Source organism: Pyxicephalus adspersus, chromosome 3, assembly GCF_032062135.1.
Source record: "Pyxicephalus adspersus chromosome 3, UCB_Pads_2.0, whole genome shotgun sequence".
NCBI classification, from domain to species: Eukaryota; Metazoa; Chordata; class Amphibia; order Anura; family Pyxicephalidae; genus Pyxicephalus; species Pyxicephalus adspersus.
Window position 1 is genome coordinate 12,929,531 of NC_092860.1, and position 25,104 is coordinate 12,954,634.

Sequence of the window (25,104 nt, forward strand, 5' to 3'; positions counted from 1 at the left end):
GGCTCAGACCTGCTTGCTAAACATCTAGGGGTGACAGTAGCGCAGGGTTTTGGATGCAACAAGTGTTGTGTCCACAGCCCTGCGCTATCCTCCGCCCCCAGGATGTTTAGCAAGCAGGTCTGATCCTGCAATGAGAGAGTGGACGGGTTGTGTCCATACAGGGGACAGAAACTCAGACCAAGATTTTCTTGCGGACCACTGGTTGGCAACCGCTGATCCTAAAGTCCAGCAAAACTAGCCAATTAGGAGCTAAGCCATACGACTGTTAGGATATGTACACACGTCAGATGTAAACGCTCACCAGGGATTTGATTTAAAGCTCAAAGATTGATGAACGACCCATCAGAGATGACTGTTGTGCAATTGCATAGCCTGGTCCTTATCGCTCATCCTCCCTGCACAGAACAGAACGGCACTACGTGTACAGCTCTTGGTCGTTCTCCCATCACTGGAAACGATCATTTCCAGCCACAATCCTCCAACAGCCATATGGGGCTTTAGGAACTAAGAACTGAAGACCCATCTCCCCCTGGTGTCAGTTTCCAATCTTCCTCAAACTCTGAAATACTTTGGTCATTAACATAGCACTAGAACAAGCCCTTAATATGTATTAACCTTGGTCAAGTTTGCGTCTCTTAGAATATCCTATTTTTAACTATTGTTCATATTTTGTTGTGCAGCATCTTCCAGATTGTGCTACAATTGTAGCAGCATGTCAATGCTTAGGACAGTTTCTCAGTGACAACAGTGGTGTATGCATGCATAATTTGCTTGAGCTTATAGACCCCACTGGGAGTGCAAATGACAACATAACAGTAGACATAGGCACAGATTGTTGTTGACCTATACCAGGAATTGCCTGAACGAGAAAATATACCAGATATTTAATTGAATGCTGCAAATTTCATGAAAATGTCAAAGCTTGTATGAGATTTTATTGGTTGGGCTTACTTTAACTTGGATCCAAACCCAGGAACCTCACCGCATTATGTTGCAGAACACCAATCCTTCCATGGTGGCTTCTTTATGGATCCAAACCCAAGAACCTCACCGCAAATTGTTGCACCAATCCTTCCATGGTGGCTTCTTGAGGCTCCTCTTCCATTGAATTTTCACTTGGTGATCCTGCTAATAGCATACCTTCTGTCCTAAGGTGACATCACTGCACTCTATAGAGGAAGTAGCAGCGTTGTCCCCCTATACAAGACTACAGAACACCCCCTATGTTCTCTATACTATGGTGGGGGGACTTCTAAAAACAACTGAAATAGCTGAATCTCCCCAGCTTGGACACAGCAAAAAAACATACAAAGCTTTTAAGCGGCATAGTGGTTCAGTGGTTAGCACTCAGACCTTTGCAGTGCTGGGTCCCAGGTTCGAATCTGCGCCAAGACACTATCTGCATGGAGTGTGCAGGTTCTCCCCATGTTTGTATTAGTTTCCTCCCACATTCCAAAAACATGCAGTTAGGTTAATTGGCTTCCCCACAAAATGTAGCCTTAGACTGTAAAAAAGACATTTGGCTATGGTAGGGACATTAGATTGTGAGCCCCTTTGAGGGACAGCTAGTGACATGACTATGGACTTTATACAGCGCTGTGTAAATGTCGGTGCTATATGAATACTGTACAATATTAATATTAAACCAAAAACAAGTTATTCAAATACTTTAATTGTCACTTGGAGCCCCTTTAAACTCCCCCCCCCCCAAACACAAAAAATTAAACTATTTGACCATATTTACAATCTACAAAATCTATGCACATTAAGTGTCCCCAATGTTCTGTCTGGTCAGTCCTCAGATGATGATTCTCTGAACCGTATTATGAGCCCTCAGCTGGCTTTTCTTTGATGACTTTTGTTACTAAGGCCACAAATTGGGGGCATTCATGAAAATGCTGGAACGTCTTCTGTGAAACTTCAACCTCTTCCCACTCCAATGTAACATATTGATTCCTTATTTTGTATGCTGATCATGATGGTGTATTATTCAGCTGCAAATAAACTAGAATAACATTTTTTTTGTTCCAGCAAACGTTCCGTCAGTGACTGTCTGTCAACTTCTGTCTGCGTCTCATCTCCACAAGCCAATCAGTCCATTGTGACCTGAACGCTGTCGTTCTGATCATGTTTCCTAGCTGCAAAAAAAAAAAAAATATTTGATGAAATGTACAAATAGCTTGAAAGGTTGGAAATCTATGATGACCAAATAAAGTGCACACTAATAAAGAACAATTATAGGCTTGGTGTTGGATTCCCAAGTCAGTGAATATTTTTTAATATTATTAAACAGGATTTATATAGCGCCAACATAATGCAGTGCTGTACATTAAATAGGGGTTGTAAATAACAGACAGATACAGACGTTGACACAGGAGGGAAGGACCCTGCTCCGAAGAGCTTACAATCTAGGAGGTGGGGGAAGTATCACACAATAGGAGGGGAGATATGTAGTGGTGGGTGAGTTGTGAGGGTTTAAGAGACAGAAGAAGATAGGTAGGCAAGTTTGAAAAGATGGGTTTTGAGTCCACTTTTAAATGAGCGAAAAGTAGGAGCAAGTCGAGAGTCGGGGCAGCTCTATAAAAGTCTTAGAGCCGTGCGTGCGATAAGGTTTTTAGTAAGGAAGTAATTAGTAGGTCAGTGGAGGAGCGAATAGAGCGGCTAGGGGAGTATTTTTTTTTATTTTTTTTTTTACCAGGTCAGAAAGGTAAGTGGGACAAGAACTGTGGAGGGATTTGAAGGCAAAGCACAGGAGCATGAATTTGATTCCCAGGTGGAATGGAAGCCAATGAAGAGAACTGCAAAGAGATGCAGCAGAAGAGGAGAAGTGGGAAGGATGGATGAGTCTGGCTGCAGCATTCATAATAGATTGTAGAGGAGAGAGTCGGGGTAGTGGAATGCCAGAGAGGTAATTACAGTAGTCCAGATGAGAAATTTGTAGGGCTCAATCACATCATGTGTTATGCATTGTGCAGCAACTAACAGCACATGCATTGTTGCCAATTATGGTTAATGGCACCCAAACACACTACAAAAATGCACTCCTGCACACCACACAGATGATGTTGGCTTTCAAAAATGCACTGTGTGTGCAAAGGGCAGATTGCACAGAATGTGCCTTTATTATAATGCACCACATTGCTGTAGTGAGAATAAGCCAGCCAAACCTAACCAGAGGTTCCTCAAACTCTGGCTTAATGACCTCCCATTCAATGATGCCTGAAAAGCTCTGTTGACACTTGATATCTCTAATAATGTTTTAGTTTCCTATAAAGGTGCTATCCTAATCACCAATGTGTGTGTGTGTGGGGGGGGGGCATTCCTCTCCATGGCCAGCAATTTAAGAGGCCGCCACCAATCATGTTTTGTTAAGCAGATCGAATTCCAAAGGAAATTGCTTCACACTGCATCCTGCATTTTATGAACAGGCTGGAGAATGCAGGCTGCGGTCCGGAAAATTTGTGTGTGGAAAATAGCAATATCTAATCTGCATTATAAATCATGTTACTCAACAAACATTTGGTTAGGTTCTTGTAAAACCAGATAATCTAATGATTTTTTTTGTATTCAGTTGTTTGGGTATACAGCAAGGAGAAGTCCTTTTGGCTGCTAGTTGTTAGAGATGGAACTGCCCTGACAACCATCAGCCAATGGGAATCATATACCTGTTTCCCTGCTGTATACTATAACAATGGACTCACATAAAGCGGGGGGAAATATGGGTCAGATTTGATTAAAACTGGGTTTGGCTAACAGGGAATGTTCAGCAGAACCAGAATCCAGTCATGGTCACTTATTGTTATAAATAGAACACTAAATCAGTGTTCAGCCCATACATTTTTTAAGCTGGTTGGGAATAAATGGGAGGTGGGTGGCAGCCCGTGTATTGTGACCAAAACTCTTCAGTAACCACCTAAAAACAGCCAGGTGGTTAATGAAAAGTGCCAGGTGGTGTGCCCAGCTAAAAGGGGCCGGGGAGATCACTGCTAAATGATTGGTTCCCCTCTGCCCTTTTCCCCCTATTGTCTGGCACTACAAAGCCTCTGTGCAGTATTGTATGACGTTCACATATTAATGATAATCTGTGATATCCTTACCAATGTAATACATCTCCAGTTGTTGACGCAAGCGAACTTTCTTCATGTCGTCATAAAAATTAGTCTCGGAGGTTGTCTCCACTGTCGGCGGCACTGTAAATATTCTCATAATCTTCCTTTTGTTCCTGAAGTAGAAGATTCCAAAAAATTGGTATAAGGATCCTTATAACATGTATATGGTTAGGGGGGACAGCCTATTGAAATTTACCTATTGCAACCAATAAATAAGCTTTAAAACAAGCCCCTGCTTACCCCCATTAGATGCAAGTCACAAAGTATTTTCTTAGCAGCCCAACCCGATCCCCCAAATAATTAAACCAAGGGGTTCCCCAAGACCTGAAAGTTATCTCAAGGGTTCCCACATGTTAAAAAGGTAAAAAAACACTAATCTGGAGTTGTCCTCCGTATTACCACTTTACTGCCACTAGATGTCCTCAGTCTATTGGCCAGCATCATTCCACCTACATCCTCTGAGCTCAGGCTGTCTCGATTCTCCCCAGCCTTAACAGTAATAGGAGAAGCAGCACAGTGATAAGTTTTTGATACCAGGTTGAATATAGAGATAATTAAACTGAATAATGATTACAAAGCTGCACTGGGTATATCTGCTTAGAATTCAGCTCTAAAGCTCATTTATTGCTTGATAGAAATAAGTAAAGACTTTAATGCTCATTGCCTGACCACAGATTCACTGCATTCATTCTGTATTTTATTCAAGACAATGTTTACATTTTTGTAGCCACATTACCAAGAATTCATAAGTGTATTCTCCTATCCAGCCAGCAGATGGAGCTTTAGGATATAAATTCAGACCGGCTGTGAGTTTGCGCTGTGGTTACAGCTTTCTCATTCCAGCTAACTGCCGCCTTTGGGGGGACATTGCATGTAGCGCCCCCCTGTGGTAGCCCGTTGAAAATGAATAGTGGCAGCAGTGAGCAGTTCAGTAAATCACTGCTGGCTGATTTCAAACCTGCAAGGTGCCAGGAGCTGCATCAACTTCTATATAGTGATACATTGGGATCAAGTCATCCCATGCAACTCCTGGCATCTTGCAGGTTTGGCAGCAGTGAAATGTTTTAAACTGGTCACTTCTGCCCCTATGATGGATCACTATATTGAAGCCAAGGGGCATCATAAACTAATAAAAAGTGCACTATATATAGTTCTGCACTATAAACCAATGCAGAAGGTGGACAACTCACTTCCTGGCATACATGAAGAGGCCGAAGCTCACGAGAATCACAATCAGGTAGACATTGGTAGCTTCATTCCAGGCTTCGTGTACAGAGTAGTCAATAGAGCCGTCATCCGCCATCACCCCATATCCTCCAGCCATGATGTCTGCGGAGAGAAATGCAACTCCACAATGAAATATTAATATTACAGCAAACTGGACTGAGAGCAATGCAGCAGATCTGCCGGAAAAGCCAGCTGTGTGGATTCAGCTCCAGCAACAAAAGTCAGATCTCTTCACTGGAGAGTTAGAAAATTCTGGAGCCCAAAATAATGGCTGCAGGACGTAAAGGACAGCAGTAGGGGCTGTGGTCTCCCTGAGGCCGATCATTTCCCAAATATTGACTTGTCATGCCTTGTTCTGCCATGTGTTTCTGTATGGACGCCGCCATCATGGTAGAGGCAGGGCTCTGTATATTAATATTAATTTTATTATTAATAAACAGGATTTATATAGTGCCAACATACTACTCAGCGCTGCACAATAATTAGGGGTTGCAAATGACAGACGAATACAGATGTTGACACAGGTGGAGAGGACCCTGCCCCGAAGAGCTTACAATCTAGGAGGTGGGGGAAGTAACACACAATAGGAGGGGAGATATGTAGTGGGGGGAAGTAGTGACGGTTTCAAAAGAGAGAAGAAGATGGGTAGGTAAGTGTGAAAAAATGGTTTTTCAGTGCTCTTTTAATGGAGCAGAAAGTGGGAGCAAGACAAATGGGACGAGGACGACCATTCCAGAGAGTTGGGGCGGCTCTCAAAAAGTCTGGGAGCCGTGCGTGTGATGAGGAAGTCTCTAGTAAGTCATGGGAGGAGCGAAGAGAGCGGCTAGGGCGGTATTTTTCTATCACATCAGAAAGGTAAGTGGGACAAGGACTGTGGAGGGATCCCGGTCATTCTATTGGCAGCCCCCCATGTAAAATAATACAGATTATTATTAATATTAGTAAACAAGATTTATAATGCACCAACATATAACGCAGCGCTGTACAGATCCCAGTCATTGAATTACCCCCCCCGTATATGAATACAGATCCCTGTCATTGTATTAGCAGGCCCTATGTGTATGAATACAGAAGCCCGGTATTCTCCAGCAAGCAGCATGAAGGGGTGACACCTCTATGAATTCAGATGAATCCTCCCAGCGTTGTCAATTACCTGCAGCTCTTCTCTACACAACACGATCCCGGAAACAGCCTGAGATCACATGATCACGCCACTCGCGCTGCTTCCTGGTACAGAAAAGAGACACTCCCCTATTGGTCGCCGCAACGAGCGCTGCGATTGGTCAGTCATTTAAATGTCCCGCAGGTTTTGAAACACGCCTGAAAGTGTTATAGTAATATAGACAGGTGTCACGTGTTTGTTGAAAACAAAATTACAATGGATCAAAAGCCAGTGCTTCTCATTATTGTGGGTGGCACGGGGAGGGGAGGGTTTGATCGTTCTGTAGATTTATCAGGAAGGGGCAGGATACATTTCTAGGGAAAACATTAAAAACAAAAAATTTTACAAACATGAAATCCTCAGAGAAATTATAAAAAATGAAATGTGCAGCAGTGACACTTCCTAGAGTGTAAGCTCTTTGGGGCAGAGTCCTCTCCTCCTCCTGTATCAGTCTGTATCTGTCTGTCATTTGTAACCCCTTGTACAGCGCTGTGTAATATGTTGGCACTATATAAATACTGTATAATAACAGTGAATAAGGAACTATTCCATGGAACTGAGAACTAAATGGACCGAAATATTTTTTCCCTGTTGCTTTAAGATTTTACATACTGAGGTATGTCTGTAATCAAATACGAATTCCATACATATCCCTTTTTAATGTACAGCACTGCGTAATATGTTGGTGCTATATAAATACTGTTTATTAATAATATTACACATTGCGGTGTGAGCAAGAATAAGATAAATATAAAACAAATTACATAACTGGAACTTTTAAGGCAGTTCACATACACTGTAGATACATTTTAAAAAACAGACATCTTTATTGTAACATCAAATCTAAGACAAACATTATAAAAAAAGTTTGTGCCTAAATTCATACCACCTATAACCATACGGTGGATGTATTTTATAGACCCTAGAAAAAAATGTTTTTTCAACAAGTCAAAGGTTCATTTTTATAATGATATTATTACAGATCTGTAGGCAGTCCAACGCATTTCGCAGAGAAACTCTGCTTCATCAGGGATTTTGTGTGTATACAGATCATAGGTGACTTGCATGCACTAAAGATGACAGATATACATATCATTAGTTACCTTACAAATAGTTTTAAAATGTATCTAGTGTATGTGAACTGCCTTCAAAGTCCCAGTTATGGAGTTTGTTTTATATCTATCTCTTTGGTATGTTGGCAGTACTATTCATTATTATTTGAGATCTGATTAGCAAATTTTCCCCACAAGATAAATCTATTGAATATGTGATTTCATCAACAGTATGATGGTGCCTGCAGAGTATAGGGGTGCAGCATGATAGTTTGTGTATTTGATGCCTCTCAGGTCAGTTTAAGTGACACCAATGATCTTTTTGGCTATCTCTAAGGGTAACATTCTTCCCATTTACCAGCAATGTAAGATACATTTTCTTCACTGATCAATGTAGCGAGAGCTGTGGATGTAATAATTACAGTAAAATTTACCTGAAAGTTATTTCAAGGGATTCCTCCATGTTAAAGGGAGGAAAAAGGCTGCTTTATATAGTTAAACGTTTTAAAGCTGTATTCTGGTATTTGTTTCTTTAAAATGAATAGCCAGGAGGTGTAAACTTAGGACGGAAAAATGCCCATTCACAGCAAACCCAGGAGACTTTGTTGCCCAATGCAGTGCGAGCTGAAATCCTAGGTTTTTCAACCTAAATTCACTTCAGAAAGTTGCAGTGATGTGTTTTGTGACAATAGTATATACCATATTTGAACGTTATACACAGCAATGTTTTACAATGCATTAAAAGGTGCTGCAGCTCAGGTACTTGTAATCATTCATGCACTCTCAATACGGAGAAATTACTGTCGTTTTGTCAAAAGTAAAATTCTGTGCATAGATTGTTTTTTGTCTTCAAAAATATTACTCATGGTTTATTTTGTTCTTGTTGGTTAAATATTCCTTAAGAAATCACAATAAAAAGTACTTTAAAAATGTGCAGCAGGACATGTTAAAAGGGAAAAAAATATTACATGAGTTTCATCAGAGCACTCAGATATTCTCCCACCTACCGGAAAAGAAGTCCAAGGCCAGTTTGGAGAAACTCAATTAAATCTCATACAGACATCTGATAGACGTCAAATGATTGTCTGGAAAATGATTGTCTGGAAACAAATTGTTTTGTGATCATTTCCAGTGGCAGACGAACAAATGAGACCTGTACACACAGCACTGGAGAGGGGATGTGGGAGAAGTGATATAGATTTGGGAACATTAGACTGACTATGGTAGAAAGATTTGATTGTGATCTCCTCTCAAGGACAGTTCATGACTATCGTGGTATGCAGAAAATGCTGGAGATATAAAGAATAAGGGAAGTTTGGAACAGTTTTAGGTAACTCACCTTTAACCCTCTGGCAACCTTATAACCCAACAGTAACCAAAAGCAGTCCAGTCCACTTGCTATCCCATGGCCAACCAACACCACTGCATTAGTAAAAGATCATTATTAAGATAAACACACAGAGTACAGTTAAATATATATTTTTATTTTAGGAAGGACAATTGTAAAGAAAAAAAACCCTTCTGCAAAGACCAACTTTGTATGCAGTTGGGGAAAACAAAGTCTGTAAGTGTGGCTCTGTTTGTACCACTAAGATTTAGTAAATCACTGCATGGAAAGCATGACTACAGCCTCTTACTTGTGAAACAAATAAAAATAAAATACCCATCTTCACAGAAAACATTTTAGTCTGTTAGATTTACATAAATCATTTGAAACCCCCCCCCCCCCCCCCCCCCCCCCCCCCCAAAAAAAATATAAACAAAAGGTTTTCTAACAAATGCCAAGTCATTGTTATTCCTAAAGCAATTTTGATGCTGGGACCAAAAAAAATGTATTTATATATATATATTTACACATATAAACAGAAGAAGAACAAGACCAAATGCATCGTCTATACACAACATAGAAAATAAATGTGGTATTGAAGGGTTTTTATGTTTAAAAGGGAGGGGAAATCCTCTATTTTAGACATGAGGACCAGCAAGGTAATTTATTACCTGTTGTTTGGAGGTTCCTTCCATGTTGAGTTGGGGTTCTGCAGCCATACTCCTTCTCTCCCTCCTAAAGCTCCAGACACTAAAGCTTTAAAAGTTAGGGATGCTGTAGCAGAGCAATTGGTGAGGAAATTTGATTAAACACACATGCTTGGGGCTAGAGGGGGTTGGTGGGTAAAAGGGATGACATTGCTATAATGTTGGCCTCCCTTAAAGGAGATGCTTGCAAACGTTTCCATTAGCTGCCCTTTAATATTCTTTCTTCTTAACCCAAAAAGTTCGTAAGTGGATCCAATTATCTTTCTACTGTAAAACACACATGGAAAGGCTGATTCATGAAACCATCATGCCTTTTCTAACACTTCCCATTATAAAGTTACAATGCAATGTAATGAAGCACCAAATCCACTGTTAAGAAAACGGGAATTTAACAACTGGAAATCCTAATTTTAAAAATGTAACCTTAAAAAGAGTTCATCTCCATACTCTGACCAGTAACTTTATAAATCCAAGGTTTTGATGGTGTTCTTGGGAGTTAACTGAGATACACGTGGATGTGTTCAATGATTTTTAGTTACCGTATTTTCCGGTGTATAAGGCGACTGGGCGTATAAGACGACCCCCCACTCTAACCAATCATTTGGGGGTCGTGTTATATGCCCAGTATTGTACTGTTCCTTCTGCCTGTCAGATCTCACTATTGTGTGAGAACGGAGAGGCGGAAAGAACTGTACACTACTAGTTCTAAGTAATGAATGGGCACGTTCCTTTAATGAATGGGCGTGTTCCAGTGAAGAGCCAATCCAGGCTCTGCACTGGAGAGCCAATCCAGGCTCTCCACTGGAGAGCCAATCCAGGCTCACGTCCTGCTTTTCAGCTTGCACGAGTCCTGCTGTGAAGCAACGCGAGCCTGCCCAGGAGGACTCGTGTAAGCTGAAAAGCAGGAAGACAGAAGGAGGCACAGGAGGACTCGCAGGGACGCCAGACCAGAGAGGGGACTCGCGAGGACACCGGGCGCTGCAGGTAAGTACTGGTACCCGGCGTACAAGACGACCCCTGACTTTGTCATAGATTTTTCGGGGTTAAAAAGTCGTCTTGTACGCCGGAAAATACGGTAATTGCTTAGTTAAGTGCTGAGCATTTTTGTTCTATAATCTTAATATTTAGCTAGCTTGTCTGGAGTTTAGATTTAATTTTGGATTTTACACCCCAATCCATGTGTGCTTAGTAACAAAGAACTCACTTTGGCAATCCATAGAAAATAATACAAGTGGCTTCAATTATGGAAACAAAAAATGAATAATCTAAACTGTGCATGGGCAGCAACGTTGGCAAAAAGTAATCCATCCCGAACAGAACAAGCAATTTTTTTTCTGTTTTCTAATGTCTATGTTTCTATTTAATTTTAAATGGTAGGGTTAAAATAAATACACAGGAAAAACTATGAATTTTTAGAAAACCTGTTGGGAAAGAAAGGCATAAGCCAACATCTTTAATAACCTAACCATTAACTGTCCTAATATTAGAATAAATGGAACTGGAATGCCTGGGAAAGCCCAGAAGCACCCTAACTTCTATGCAGAAAAGAATGGGGGTGCATTACACCTATGCAAATACAGACAGCATTTGCATTGGTGTTTTGGGAGAGCTGTAAGCTTCCATAGGTTGACAATATTAACCTAATTGAACAAACATCTCAAAAACAAATGGTCTCTACTAAAACTTTTGGTTTATAGCTTTTACCTACAAGTTTAATTTAAGAGCACAGAACAGACAGGTTTTTTAGATCCTATGTTTTAGTACAACTCAGCTTAATATCCTAGAATCAAAAAACTGGGAAAACCTTAAATTAGAAACAAATATCAAGTGCTATTTGGAGTAAACAAAGGAAGCCTAAATCGGTCACAGAAAAATAGCTTCCTTTACACTCACCGCTTCACGAAAGTGAAGCCCGATCCTTAATTGTGGCACAATTACAGATTTTTTTTTTTTTTTTTTAATTATTCATTATTCTTTACTCTAGGCACAAAAACTCATTTAAATTGTTTTCAGGTCATAAATCCACTGTGTACATCGAATGGAAACCCTGTAACTCTGGATACAGGATCAGTCACCCTGCAAAAGACAACAAGCAGTGTGTTGTCTTTCATACAGAAGTTCTTGCACAAAAGGAAAGTGCAAGAGTGCTGCTTATATGTTGGATACACAATGAACTCCAGCATGCCAACCTGTTTAGTCCACATTTCAGCTTTAAATTCATTTTGTTAGTTTAAGGAAAGTTAGTTAGGAAAAGGTGCCCTAGTGTTGCAGAACTCTGGAAGGCCAGAACATGTGTAATTATAGGGGACAATGCCAGACAAATAGATAAACTATTAACACATCCCAAATGATACAATTGAAGACTACCTCTCCCCCCCCAAAAAAAAAAAAAAAAAAAAAAAAAATACTGCTCGCTTTCATATGAAGCCAGTACAATTCCCACCTCCCATCTGCAGGCACAGCTTGGCCTTTATAAGCATACAAAAACAGCATAATGTAGACCCCTTCACTATGCTTACTTTAGATCATGCCCTAGAAGAAACTAACCGTGCCATACCAGTACTGCAAGTACCACAAGCAGAATAAAATTTAATCATAAACACTGCAGAAACAAAAATACAACAAAAACAAGCAGTTTTTATCACTGCGAAATGTAGGAGTCTGAGACTACAGTGTCTTGGTGATTAAATACTGATCTATGCACTTAAAGTAGAAAAAGGCCTAGACATGTCTTTATGCGTTTGAATTATACTTAAGCTGGACATGTCAGGTAGAATGACAGGTTTAAAACAGATTTAGTGGCTCCTAAAGCGCTCCTTTCAGTGGCAACGTTTCAAGTCTGACTGGACAAAAAACTTTTTTTTTTTAGATAAAGTGCATCTGACATTTTGTAGCGAACAAGGCAGGAAAAATAATTTGACAGTAATCAAGACCTTTTTTCCCTGCTAAAATGGTTGCTTTATAATGTGGAAGTGTAATGTGTAATGAGTAACTGTCTCCAAATCTTGAACGAGTGGCAGGGCCAACATAACCCTCCTTTATGCCAACTACCCAGAACTGCTAAATAAAACCAAAATAGGGTTGTATTTAACAGAATCTAAGCAGGCCTTGGACTGTACTTTCAGAAGAAAATAGACCAATATCTTCACTATAGAAGGGTTAAAGACAGAGTCTGTCTTCCCTACTAATGTTAAATGACTGGTACTCATTTAGAACTGTTACCGATCTTACTTAGATGAAAGTGGGTTTTCAACATCATATTTCCATGCTGTAAAAAAATATTCAATGTTGAAAAAAAAATAAGCAACAGAAAAGAGCTAACAAAATTAACATCTGCTTGGGACAAAAACAAAAACAAAAAAACAAACAAAAAAAAGGTTTACAGTACAGATTTAAAAAAGAAAAAACACAAATGATACAAGCCTCATTACTACATTCGAGTACAATTCTAGCCTGTTATCAGTCAGTATTAACATCATGCCCACTTCATGTTGAGCACAACTTGTAGCTTTCCATTTTCCACATTAGCATGTCCACAGCACATGCAGGCTTGCATGCTGCTCAAGGCTCTGCAATGCTGGAGGCATCGATTCCATTTTGTAAATTTGTAATTTTTTTTAAAGGAGCAGTTTCCTTTTTTGGTTCCAGCCTCTTCATGCTGAACAAAGAGCAATTTGCTCCACTTTGCCAAGGTCCATGAGAAGTTGTTTGATCCGGTGTTTTAGTTGAGGAAGCCGTGCGAGTGGCTCTGGGGGCTCCAGTTCCCCGGTGTAATCCAGGAAGCTTTCTAGGACTGTAACAGTACGAAATAAAAAATGGTCAGGCAAGTAAATGTTTAATGTACAAGAGAATATTTAGCATAAATAGTAAAAACTAAACCTGTAGATAAGCCCAGGAAAACCTTCCTTTAAGAGACTCAGAAAAATAATTTTATGGTAAGAAGAAAAAAATAAAGTAATTTTTGTGGGATAACATCTCTTACTACCAGCATGTTTCAGACCTTGAAGGTGGACTTGGGGGGGTGGGGGTTTTGGGTTCCTCACTTGAGTAAATGAAAGGGACATTTGACAGATAAGTAGGACTTTGAAGTTTGTTCCTTAGGCTTCTTCCACAAAAGATGCTTTTCCTACCAGTAGTATATTAATATTATCAAGGGTAGAACAGAAGAGATGTTGTCCCTCAAGGGCTATACAGATTCTTCAATGCTATATGGTGTTCCTTTGTGGTCTCTTGTTCATTAAGAAAAACAGGAAGTAATTAATCTTTAAGCTATAATGCTGGTGGGAAAACTGGGAATTTTTAAGGCACGTGGTAACCTAAATAAATGCGGTATTTACTAATGCTTGGCTTATTAGTAAATTATTTACATACAGGACAAGTGTTAAGGCAACGATTGACGCTCGCTTTGATGCTATACCTACAATGTCCACTCCAGCAGGATCCAGAAATGGGAGCCCAAAAATCAGGCAGAAAATGGCCACATAGGAAAGCTGAAATTAAAGTACAGCAGCAAAGTAGGAGAGTCTGGATTAGGGTGGACATTCTGTTTGTTTGTGTTTTAAAGTGCCACCCCTTTTTTTTTTTTTTTTATTAAAAGTACAGCACCGCTCCCCCTTAATTCTCAATTGACCTAGGCAATCGAGAATGAACGAGAGTGCAGAGCTCCTGGCTGCTCCTGTGTACGACCGAGCATCTCAGGCATGCGCAGAAGGAGCGCTTTCACTACACTTTGGGATTGAAGGTAAGTGTATAACTGTATAGTTTTTGGGTTTACTTCCTCTGAGTAAATGTGACAGTAAAAATAGGTTTGTCATAACAGCAGAAGAGCAGGCTTTCATCGTTCTATAGCATGGGTCCCCAACCCCAGGTCCTCGGCTCTGGCCGATGCACTCCTGGCCGATGTTAAAATTAGGATATCCAGGGGTCAGGAGAAGGACCCAGCTTGGGGGGTGCACCGGCCAGAGCCGTGGACCATATCTACCGTATGCATTGCAGGCTCAGGGCCGGTTGTGTTTCTGGAGCCTGTGATGGAAGAGTGGGCGGGTTCTGGCATCATGACATCACTCTGGAGGAAGTTTCTGAGTAACTCGTATTCCCATGGTTTGCGAGCTCCAAAAAGTTGGGGACCACTGTTCTATAGTATGCTCGTAGTAAGAGGAGTTATCCTGGGCCTTATCCTATAGTTTGCCAATTTCCAGTCCTCCTGTTGACAGAAGTACTGTGCTCTTTATGAGAGCAGCAGTCCAACCCACCCACTCAAATCAGACCTAAAGGAGGGAAATGATCAAGGTAAGACAAGAACAAAAAGTCGCCACTTTATAGAAGGAAGTACCTGAACAAGATCTATTACAGCAGTATTAAATTTTAAACGAAGCTCCATATTTGCCAAGATTAAAAAATAACTTTTAACACTAGTTAACATTTTTGCATGTGACTAGAGTCAAACTTCCTACCATCAAGTTCTTTCTCTATTAGATCCATTCTGTGACTAACTTCATCCTGTAGGGATTCTAGATGAGAGAGGAGATTAAGCTGCCACTGCAGCTGTGAACTGACTGTGGCATCTCCATTGTCTATTGTCTGTGCGAGAGGCGTTTCTTGAGGTGGATTCCGCTTTGATAAGCATTCCCGGACCTAAAAAACACAAACCATAGCATAGATTAACAATCAATATATTACCAACACAGAATCTTGCTAAACTAGAAGACAATTGCATTTTGGGTATTGTATGAAAACACTGAACAGCAATTAGTTTTGCATTTTACAAGCGGTGAGCTGATGTCAATCAATCAATAGGTTGAGCCTAGTTTTCTTTTTATTAAAAGTTAAGATTACAGCAATTCCAGGGGTTTTACTTTAAAACCTAATGAACAAGACACACCATTTAATCCAGTAACGTAATAAAACACAGGATTTTTGTACCTCCTATACAATTACCATTCAGGAAGATGGAAGACTGAATATTGGCACCCCCCACAAAAAATGTATTCTGGCCAAGGATAGTCCCCTCTACTACCAACAGGTATGTTTTGCAGCAACCACCACCGCATGATCGCATGATCAAAAACACAGTGTGTATACTAGGAAAATCATACAGAAAATGCAAAAACATTTTCATCTATCGTGGGACACAAGAAATCAAAAAATATTCTCACCTTACAGTAATTATGTTTAGATTCGCTCTCAGATTTTAACAGTTCTCTGTCCAATTCCCACCCGAGTCTTTCTGCAATGGAGTCTTCCCTGCTCTGCCGTATCCGATCCACCCCTCCATCCAAAGAGGAGTTTCTTGTTTCTACAACCAGTCTCTGTTCTACTGCAGGATAATAGGTCCGAGGTTTTTGATAACAATGCTCGCTCGTAATATAAGATTCCTCCATGGAAGGAATGGGGGAAGGCTTATCAGCGGCACCATTGTAAGTCCTGTAATTTGTGGAATCTTCTTTACAGGAGTTCTCCTCCACATTACGTCTGATGTAACATTTTTCGCTCACCACGTGCTGCTTCCAAGGTTGGCCCCAAAACTTCAGGTCCGGGTGCTCTTTGCTCCTGTTTTATTTAAAGACAATTTTTTAGCTACAAGATTACCTTTCAGTAGTAAGGCTGTAATGAAGGTAAACTCTATAGTAACATTCCTACAGGTTGTAATAAAGTCCTAGTTGTACAGAGCTGCGCCACCCTAAATTTTGAACGTGTATTCACTGCTCAATAGCCATTGGATATACATACATTGTGTATTGCCCATATGTCTTTCCAAACCTAGGTATTACCTTGTGAATATGATGGTGACATTATCAATGGGCTGTGTGAAGTCTGCACAGACCACAGCTGTGGGTGAGACCCAACAGGTTCAAACAGGTTCCCAAAAAAGGTTGCCATTGCTGACCCTCCTGAAAAGCTGCCTGTCACCAACTTTAAAAAAAAACAAAAAAAAACAAGCATGCAGATCAGGAAAGTCAGACTGATGTTCAAACTCCTAGTCGGCATACTTGTTTCAAGGTGAAGATTTGCAGCCATAGGATATTCATGACCGTCGGAATATTTTTTGGAAAGGTCAACAATGGTCAACTCCTTACTTAATCTCCATAGATTAAGAACATTTTACAATGCATAGTCACTATTCCTCCAATGTGCACAGGACTAAAGCTATAGCTCTGCCTTGATCACATAGTATAGTACATCTCTAGAATAGTCTTGCCTGTGAATACTGTTCATAAGCAGGCCAATTGCTTAAACAACCAAATCGCATGTTTTTTCTTTTTTTTCCTCGCAAGGCTTCATAACACAGCCACTTTATGCTATCTTTGTTATGTTACTGTATCATTCATTTCTAGACATTTTAAAATGTATATCCCAAAAAACTGGCTATAGTGACCAGGACACACAACACTATCTGCCTCTATCAACAGTAGATCAAGTACAAATATGATTTTATTAAACAATCACTGCATGATCTAGACATGTTAAATGGTTTAAGACAGTATGATTGGTGTGATGATACTCACTGCAATATACTAATTTTTAGTTGCAAACCATGCAAAACTTCAATAACTCGCTGCACATCTCCCAAGAGCTGGTGGGTGGCAACAATTTTCTTTGCATTCTGATGCGAATAATTTTCTTCTAAAAAGGACAACCCAGGCATATGGCCCTCATTTAACCAATCCTTATCGTACCAGTACTTTAGGCTCACTCGTTGGCCTGTAAAAAAAAGTCATCAGTTAACCTATACATTTAAAAACAAAAAATTACTTTTTTTTTTTTTAACTGAAACAATTTCATATATGTGGAGATTTAGGTTAACAAGTTTCCATCAATATAACATCAAACCATTTTATTGGCTCATTGAACCAAAGAATAGGTTCATTTATAAACACATTTCCATTAGATTTATACGCTTCGGAAGTGCTGAAAACTCTATAGTGCAAAGTGCTCAATAGGACTGTCAATGTTCACCCCAAGTTTCATGCTAAAATGCATTCTTAGTCTAATAGGTAATGATAATATCAGAATATAGCTTGGTTCAAGGACAGTACTCAAGAGAATGTTAACAAATATTTAAATTACCAGGTACAGCCAAACACTAACATACCTGGAGGATCCTGGCAAACATAGCAGGTATATTTCTCAGGAACACGGTCTTCCAATAAGCCCATGCAGACACCATGCTGCCAGCACAAGCATTGTTCACACTGCACAAAGAGAACACCTATGTAAACATTCCAATATACCTACTCTCCAGTCCACACCTTTCTTGTATACAGTAAGAATTAGTTTCTTCATTTCTCTGCAAAAATCATACCTGAATCATAAAATCATTTTCCTCCTGCACCTCACACATGCAGCGCACAATCTCACAATCACCATCCTCCTCGTCATCGATATCGTCATCTGCGTGGGTGACATCAATCTCTTCATTGTAGTCCTCATCGCTCCAAAGTAAGCTTTCTGTACAAGAATCACTGAGTGTCTCTTCATCTGCTCAAAAACCAATAGAAGAAATCTTAAAATGTGCTTTTTGACTTTTACGAGGTTTTCAAACAAGTGCCAGCACAAAACACACTAAGAAACGTTAAGTAGAAGAGACCAATTTGTGTATGTCTACATTATTTATCAGGGCCCCGACTCCCCCTCGATTTTGTCCACATTTAATCTTTATCACCTACAGTAACCCAAAGCTGTACCTTTAACAAGCCGCTTGTCACTTTAGATGGTGAACTAGCCAATAAGCTTCAAAAGCAAGCAACAGAGAAGAGAAAACCAGCTATAAGCCATGGCATGATGGGCCCAAGTTACCCAGACTATCAGTTATAAAAAAATACATAACATGTGGGGCAGCAAACAGAGGAAAACAAAACTTTTAAAAAAAAAAAAAAAAAAAAAAAAAAAGTAAAAAGTACCACTTAGTCTTGAATCTCGTCGGCGCCCATGATCATTGGTCTTGCCAGAACTAGGGACTTTAGAATCGTTGTTGGTCTTAGAAGGATTTATTTTTTTAGGTGAGAGCTCCTTGGAAATATCTATGTTTTCTTCACTGCCAGACAGCTCTGAAAGTAAAAATAAATCACAAGTTTTAAAAAGAGCAAGGGAATGTTTGGAACAGGTTCGAACAGAAGCCTTTGGAGCACAAACGCTGAAGAATCAGATATGGATTTCTAAAAGTTCCTTGTCTTTGCTGTATAGTGGGAGAAAGTGAAACCATAAACTCAGGGGATGACGTCAGTATTCCACCCAACAGCATTATTCCCTTGCAGGAACTGAAATTTAAATCCCCCCTCCCCCTCGTAACCTATGCTTTCAAGGTAGCTCCATGTGTTCACTTAACCTTTAGGGAGGGCGCTCCATATCTAAAAAGTGCTAACGTTTTTAGGAGATTACTGGGTGGAGGAGAATCATTTATGGAAGCAAAATTATTCCAGATCTATCTAACAGAGCTACTGCCTAAAGTTACCCTTCAAGTATTACCTGACTTTGTTTTCTTTTTCTTCTTTTTCTTCTTCTTGGACTTCAGATTCAAGAAGTCTTTAAACTTCTCTTTTACTTTTTCTTTAACTGTAAGATAGAGTGACAGAACATTGAACACATGAAGAAAATGAAACATTCACTGGCAGAACATACAAGCACAACTTCACGTGGGTTTTAAATCCAGAACCCTAAATGTGTGTAGATGTGTCTAGAATGTCAGATTAGTCAAGTATTCAAAGAAATAACCCAGGGCACAGAAAAGCCATACAGGCAGCCAGATATGCATTTTTATTGCATGGAATTCATACATTGCACCTGGCAAAAGGTAAAACAAAAAGGTTACCTAAAATGCTGTGCACACGCCTTCACTTAACTAACATGCTTTGCTTTTCCAGTAAACCCCTGATCAACTTCCTATTCAGCAGCTGAGGAAACAAAGATCAAATAAGTACTATACACACCCAACATATTTTTAGGAATTTTTTTTGAAGAACCAACAGGGCGCATGTTGTCTTGTCTATCACTTTTCACTAGAACTGTATCTTTGTATTCAGTCCCATTTGGTCTTCATGGACATTAAAATTTACACCTACTGGGGTATGCAGAGCAGAGCAGACCAATATACGGCTTTACATTAGGTACATTTGGTAAAGAGACCAAAACATTTTTTGTTAATGCTTTTAAAAGTTACCATTTTCTGACAACTTGTCTGGCTTGCGAAGGGATTTCTGGATTACATTTTCCTTGCTTTTATCTTTAAGGGATGGTCGATGGGAATTAGAACTGTTTGTGGCTGGGCTTGAATGTCGCCTCTTTTCACATAGTCCATCCTTGCCGTCATGGGGCGAACTTCTCAGCGAGACCTGAAGGGGAGTATCTAAAAGTAAAAATGTAAGAAAAAAATAGTTAGGTTTGCTAGTGGACAGTTGTCTTAATTCCAAAACGTTATACTAAAGCAGTAAAGAACTAAAAACCAAGGTTGAGAGCACAAGGTGGAATAGCCAAACTTGCAGGCCAACACTGTTAATCTGGTTCAAAATACCCTATAAAGTCATTGAAGGAACCTAAAATTTTATAAGGAAAACTTGCTTAAATTAGCATAAAAATATCTCCCAGCTTCACATACACTACACTGCAAGAGGTTAGGAATTTGCTGCCTTGCTTTTGAAGTAAGGAACCAGCAGTCTACCAATGGCCAAAATTATACAGTTAAGAGCTGAAATTTATCTTTTGTGGAAATACCAGGACAAAAATCTGTCTTCAATACAAATCAGTCATTTTAAAAGATGCTGGCTACCATGTTTAGGTAATTTGTGCCTTCCTGCACAAAGAAGATCCAGTAAAAATAAATAACCCCACAGATTTAGGTACATATTACGGAGGCTTATTTGTAGCTGCTTCTCTTTTACTCTTCTAATGTGAAATTGTAATATCCATTCTGGTGCTTAAACACAAAAGGAATACAGCTGCCATTATGTATGAAATACATTATTATATACCAAACATGTTGTCAAAAAAATGAATTAGATGCATTTAACAGGGTGCTCCACATACAATACCATGGGAGTAGTCAGCATGGTGGGACTTTTTTTCTCCACATATGGCAGACCAGTTTATTTGGTGGCCATAGTCGTCTATATTTCTTGGGGGGAAAAAAGTAAAGGTAAAACTGACAACCGTACTGAAGTTAAGGTACCTGGTTATGCCTACAGTGATTTCTTTGTTTTAACTTAATCCATGTGGAGCCTCTGGGAATATAGGTTTAGGGCGTACACTGACAACATGGGAATTGAAGCTTCTTTACCTTTTGGAACTAGGCCAGGTCTAGAACTGAAGACATGGGAGGGCCTAGGTATGTCAGATTCCTACACCCCTCTGCTGCTTACTGTGGTTCTATCATGAGCCACCATACCACTACAGGGCTACTATGAGGAAAAGGAATGTAGAAGAAACCACAGTGTACAGCAGCAATGTGTTAAACCTAGGCAAGGACTCACATCCTGATTAACAGGCAAGCACTGAGTATTTGCAAAAAAAAAAATTGTCTTAAGTCTTTACTTGTAAAAGGAAAAAAAAAAAAAAAAAAAAACAATAATATGCAAAAGGGACACATGCGAATGTTGCTCCACGCAATCCAATTCATAAAACAAAAACAAAGCTGAAACCCGACGTAAGAGCTTTTCAATACACACAGGCCTATGTTTACTAGGCCTAACAAATCAAACTTGTCGAGTTCTAATCTATATTTCTAAATTAAAAAAGGAAAAAAAAATACTGTGACATAACCCGCATTTTAGAAACATGGTGAAAAAACATCTAGAAATCAGTTATGCAAGATCCCTTTTTTGTGCCAACCAGCAGCAGTTCACGTGCTTGCAGACAAGCAAGCAGTAATTAATTTAAAGCTTGTATTGTTCGTCTTTGTTTGAATTAAAGAGATTTTTTATTTTTACATGGAGTGCAAAACCTGCTCAAGCCAGACAAAAGAAGGTTCGTTTTAGGTTGAATAAACCCGTCAATGATTTCTGAATGATCTTCAAACGTCTCCAACTGATGCCATTGCCGAGACCTAAGCAAGTCGGCACAACCACTTACACATTTCATATTATAATACATTCAGACGGGAGAGATATTCTTAATCCTCTAGTAAATGCTTACCTTGACCTGCAGAAGTTGTTAGGTTGCTGGACCTTTTAGAATACTTGGATTTCAAATTCTACAACTCACACCAGACTTTAACATTAAAAATTAAACTCATAATGTGAATAATGATAAAAGAGAGAAGGAATGCCATGTCAGGCTTTACTTTCTCATGCAAAGCTGGTCTCTTGCTATCGGACAAATGATCAAGAAGCAGCGAGTGGCTTGCACTGCAGATCCTCAGGTACAATTTCCTCACCAGGAAAATAAACTTTAAGCAGCACAAGAGAGACACACTTCGACTTGTAGTCCCAGCACATTTAGAATTAGAGATACATTATACACAATTATGTGAAAAAATTAGGACACCCTATGATAGCCTGTGTGTTTTTGTAACCTTCTTGGACATACTGATATTTAATCTCAATTTTAACAATACTGGGAGATTTAGGTATTACAACTAAACAATTAAAAATGAAGATAAAATACTTCAAAATTTTCTGTAAAACCTAATTCTACAAAAGTGCAAATTCTAGTGAGGAATAAATTAGGACACCCCACATTTATCCCCATTAAAAATGGCTCAAACCACACACAGGTGCATCAATCACATGAGGTGCACATGATTAGAACATTGTTACTCAGCATTTTGAAGGAGGTTTTTCCTATGTAAACCTGAGACATTTAGTTTGGACACCATGGCGCGAACAAAAGAGCTGTCTGAGGCTTTCAGAAAGAAGATTGTAGTAGCCTATAGGTCTGGTAAGGGATTTGAGGGATTTGAAAGTGAAATCAGCCATTCCACTGTCCGGAAAATAGTCTACAAGTAGAGGACTTTCAAAATAGCTGCTAACATGCCAAAAAAAAAAGGCTCCAAAAACCTTAAAATGTCATCACAGGACCTACAGCAGGCTCTTGCTACTGTTGATGTGAATGTGTATGCCTCTGGAATCAGAAAGAGACTGCACAACTTTAACTTGCAAGGAAACCTTTACTCTTCAAAAGAAACATCAAGGCCAGACTGAAGTTTGCCAAGGAGAACACAGAAAGACCAGATCTTCTGGAGTAATGTTCTTTGGACAGAGGGGTGAAAAATTGAATTTGGACATGTAAGGACATCTTTGGCAAAAACCAAACACACAGTCTTCCAGGAAAAGAAACCTATACCAACTGTGAAGCATGGAGGTGGAAATGTCACAGTTTGGGGATGCTTTGCTCCAGCAGGACCGAGTCAGCTCATCATTATAGAATCCACCATGAATTCTACTGAGTATTTTACTTGAGTGCAGGTGCAAATTCTAAATGAAGCTAATGTCTATTTTATCTGAACAAATTATTTTATTTCAGTTCAGTTTTGTGATTCACACACTTCAGCCATACTTGCAAAGCCACGAACATGATTTTGCCCTTTACCAGTTCGGCTTTTTGTAATGCTTGCCTGCTCAATTAAATTGAAGTGTGATAAAGTTGGCTTACTCCAAGTAGGAGCATTGAACTGGATTGGTAACATCAGAGGTTGCAAAGCTGAACCAGAACAGGTGTCAACTGGATCTGAAGCAGATTTATGTGAATCACAAGACCCGCTAGGCAGAACAACAGGTCTTTAGGTAGATACACCATACATGGATTTCCACTACAAATTTAGCCATTTGCCTGGAACTCTCAAACATGTGATCCAACAGCTACAGGATTGCCCCCTCCATGTGTGACACTGGAAAGCCCAGAATAAGTTCTTAAAAGTTCCAGAATCAAAGAACTTCACTGGGCCAACAACTTTAATAATTCCATCTACAAGGATGATCAGGCACAGGTAAATGCTGATGTGATTAGGTTTGGTTCCAGTTACTGTATGCTGTATATGCATGCTAGATGGGGGTGGATTGCTGTTGCCAATCTCTCTAACACATTGTCAGCAGTGGATGACTTGGCCCCATTTATACTACCATTCATCCGGTGATGTGATTTGCAATGAATGTTCACTCACTTACTTAGAAACACAGTTCTTCTTGTGGATAAGTCCGTAGGGAAAGGTAGGCTCAATATTGACCAATACTAAGGAGGGGGAATAGAAGTATCTGCACTCTGTTGTACATCATACCTTTAGTATAGTTATTCTTTGTGGATAAGTTACACTGGCAATATTAACTTCTTGCTATGTAATAACAACCAATCACCCCCCCCAGGTAAACCTGCAAGTGACCCTTCCCATTTTGCGTTACATACACATCAAATTGAGGTCAGGCCCATCTTGGGGGACGAGTACAGTGGTCCCCCAACAACGTTCATTTTTCTGTTGCAGATCAATGAACGACCAATCAAACACCCTATGGAGGAGAGCAAAGAGGGGTGCTGCTTGTTTGTCCTTTCACTCTCCTCAAAGAGCAGAACGGCACCCTGTGTACAGCTCTTTTATGTTCATCACTGGAAATAAAAATGAAACATTGTTTCCAGCGGAAATACCCTGATGTCTATGGCTTTATATTGGGCGTGTTAACTCCAATGTATCTCTGGAGATAGTTCTGCTTGTTACCGTAAACTGCTTTGACTATCTGGACTACAAAATGGCTTCATCTTCATGGGAGATGAGGAATTGGTAGTTTATAAAAGAAAGATGGCATTGGGAATTCAGTTCATTTCAAATGAATACTCTCATGGCAAGATCTACAGTTTTTTTATGAATTTGCTGGGGAAAAAAATGGACTTTTAATCAACTATGTCCAATCCACTGAACCACATGCGTCTCAACCATGATATGGATCCCACTCTACTACAGCCACACTGCTACAATCTACTCCTAAACACAACCACAAGACACAAAGGGAAATAGTCTTACGCAGCGGACCGGATGTGGTGCGTCTTCTTTTTGAACTTTGCCGATTGGCCTTTTCGTGAGCTAAAGAGCCTCTCGTCTGCATATGCCTGGTGACAGGACTTTGTTCCTGCTCTGACTTGTCAACGCCATGGAAATACTTCATATGGTAATGCAGCAGTTTGGCTTTGCGAAAAGATTTGGAGCAATCCAAAATCTTGCATTTAAACTTGTTGGGTTCCAGTTCCAATGTCACAGCTTTGGTAGCTGGATCATCAAGTTTCTTCAAAGTATTTGTTACTGCAATCATATAAAATAAAACGAGAAACAAAAAAATAGAATGCAACTAAATCATAAGGGAAGCAAATTAAAAAAAATAAAAACTTAAAACTAAATGTGCTCTATTCTGATCACATTAAAGAGAATCTGTCACCAAGAAAAGACCACTAATGTGCAGCAGTTTAGTCTTCTTCTAGTAACACGTTTGCACAGTGTGTGCTTTTGTCTACGTGAATGTTAAAACATGAATTTTTTTCTCACCCTTGCTGTGGCCATATTGAATGTTGGCAATGTTCAGCAAAAGAGTAGCATCAACAGCTTCAAACT

The 25,104-nt window shown here is 39.7% G+C and overlaps 2 protein-coding genes across 7 annotated transcripts in view; both read right to left on the reverse strand.

Moving 5' to 3' along the window:
* Positions 1-1,957: 1,957 nt before the first annotated feature.
* On the reverse strand, positions 1,958-6,577 carry SMIM19 (small integral membrane protein 19). Of its 2 annotated transcripts, XM_072403623.1 has the most exons (4): positions 6,490-6,577; positions 5,300-5,438; positions 4,098-4,222; positions 1,958-2,138 (listed from the first exon to the last, which is right to left on the reverse strand). In XM_072403623.1, exons 2-4 carry the CDS (start codon positions 5,431-5,433, stop codon positions 2,092-2,094), a joined length of 306 nt encoding a protein of 101 aa, XP_072259724.1. In that variant the 5' UTR covers positions 5,434-5,438; positions 6,490-6,577; the 3' UTR covers positions 1,958-2,091. The 2 variants fall into 2 exon arrangements, with proteins under 2 accessions (XP_072259724.1, XP_072259725.1); XM_072403624.1 differs by lacking the exon at positions 6,490-6,577 and having other exon boundaries at positions 5,300-6,204.
* Positions 6,578-13,213: 6,636 nt separating this feature from the next.
* The window catches only part of PHF20 (PHD finger protein 20), a 38,528-nt gene continuing 26,637 nt past the window's right edge, over positions 13,214-25,104 (reverse strand). For 2 of the 5 annotated variants that reach the window (XM_072403625.1, XM_072403627.1), the window contains exons 11-20: positions 24,523-24,798; positions 19,741-19,926; positions 19,050-19,136; positions 18,485-18,631; positions 17,887-18,062; positions 17,677-17,776; positions 17,090-17,285; positions 15,740-16,133; positions 15,038-15,218; positions 13,214-13,377 (exon numbers count right to left, since the gene is read on the reverse strand). In XM_072403625.1, coding sequence (XP_072259726.1) covers positions 13,238-13,377; positions 15,038-15,218; positions 15,740-16,133; positions 17,090-17,285; positions 17,677-17,776; positions 17,887-18,062; positions 18,485-18,631; positions 19,050-19,136; positions 19,741-19,926; positions 24,523-24,798 — 1,883 coding nt within the window. In that variant the 3' untranslated portion in view covers positions 13,214-13,237. The remainder of the gene's footprint in view (positions 13,378-15,037; positions 15,219-15,739; positions 16,134-17,089; positions 17,286-17,676; positions 17,777-17,886; positions 18,063-18,484; positions 18,632-19,049; positions 19,137-19,740; positions 19,927-24,522; positions 24,799-25,104) is intronic. The other 3 variants (XM_072403629.1, XM_072403630.1, XM_072403628.1) reach the window with 2 other exon arrangements.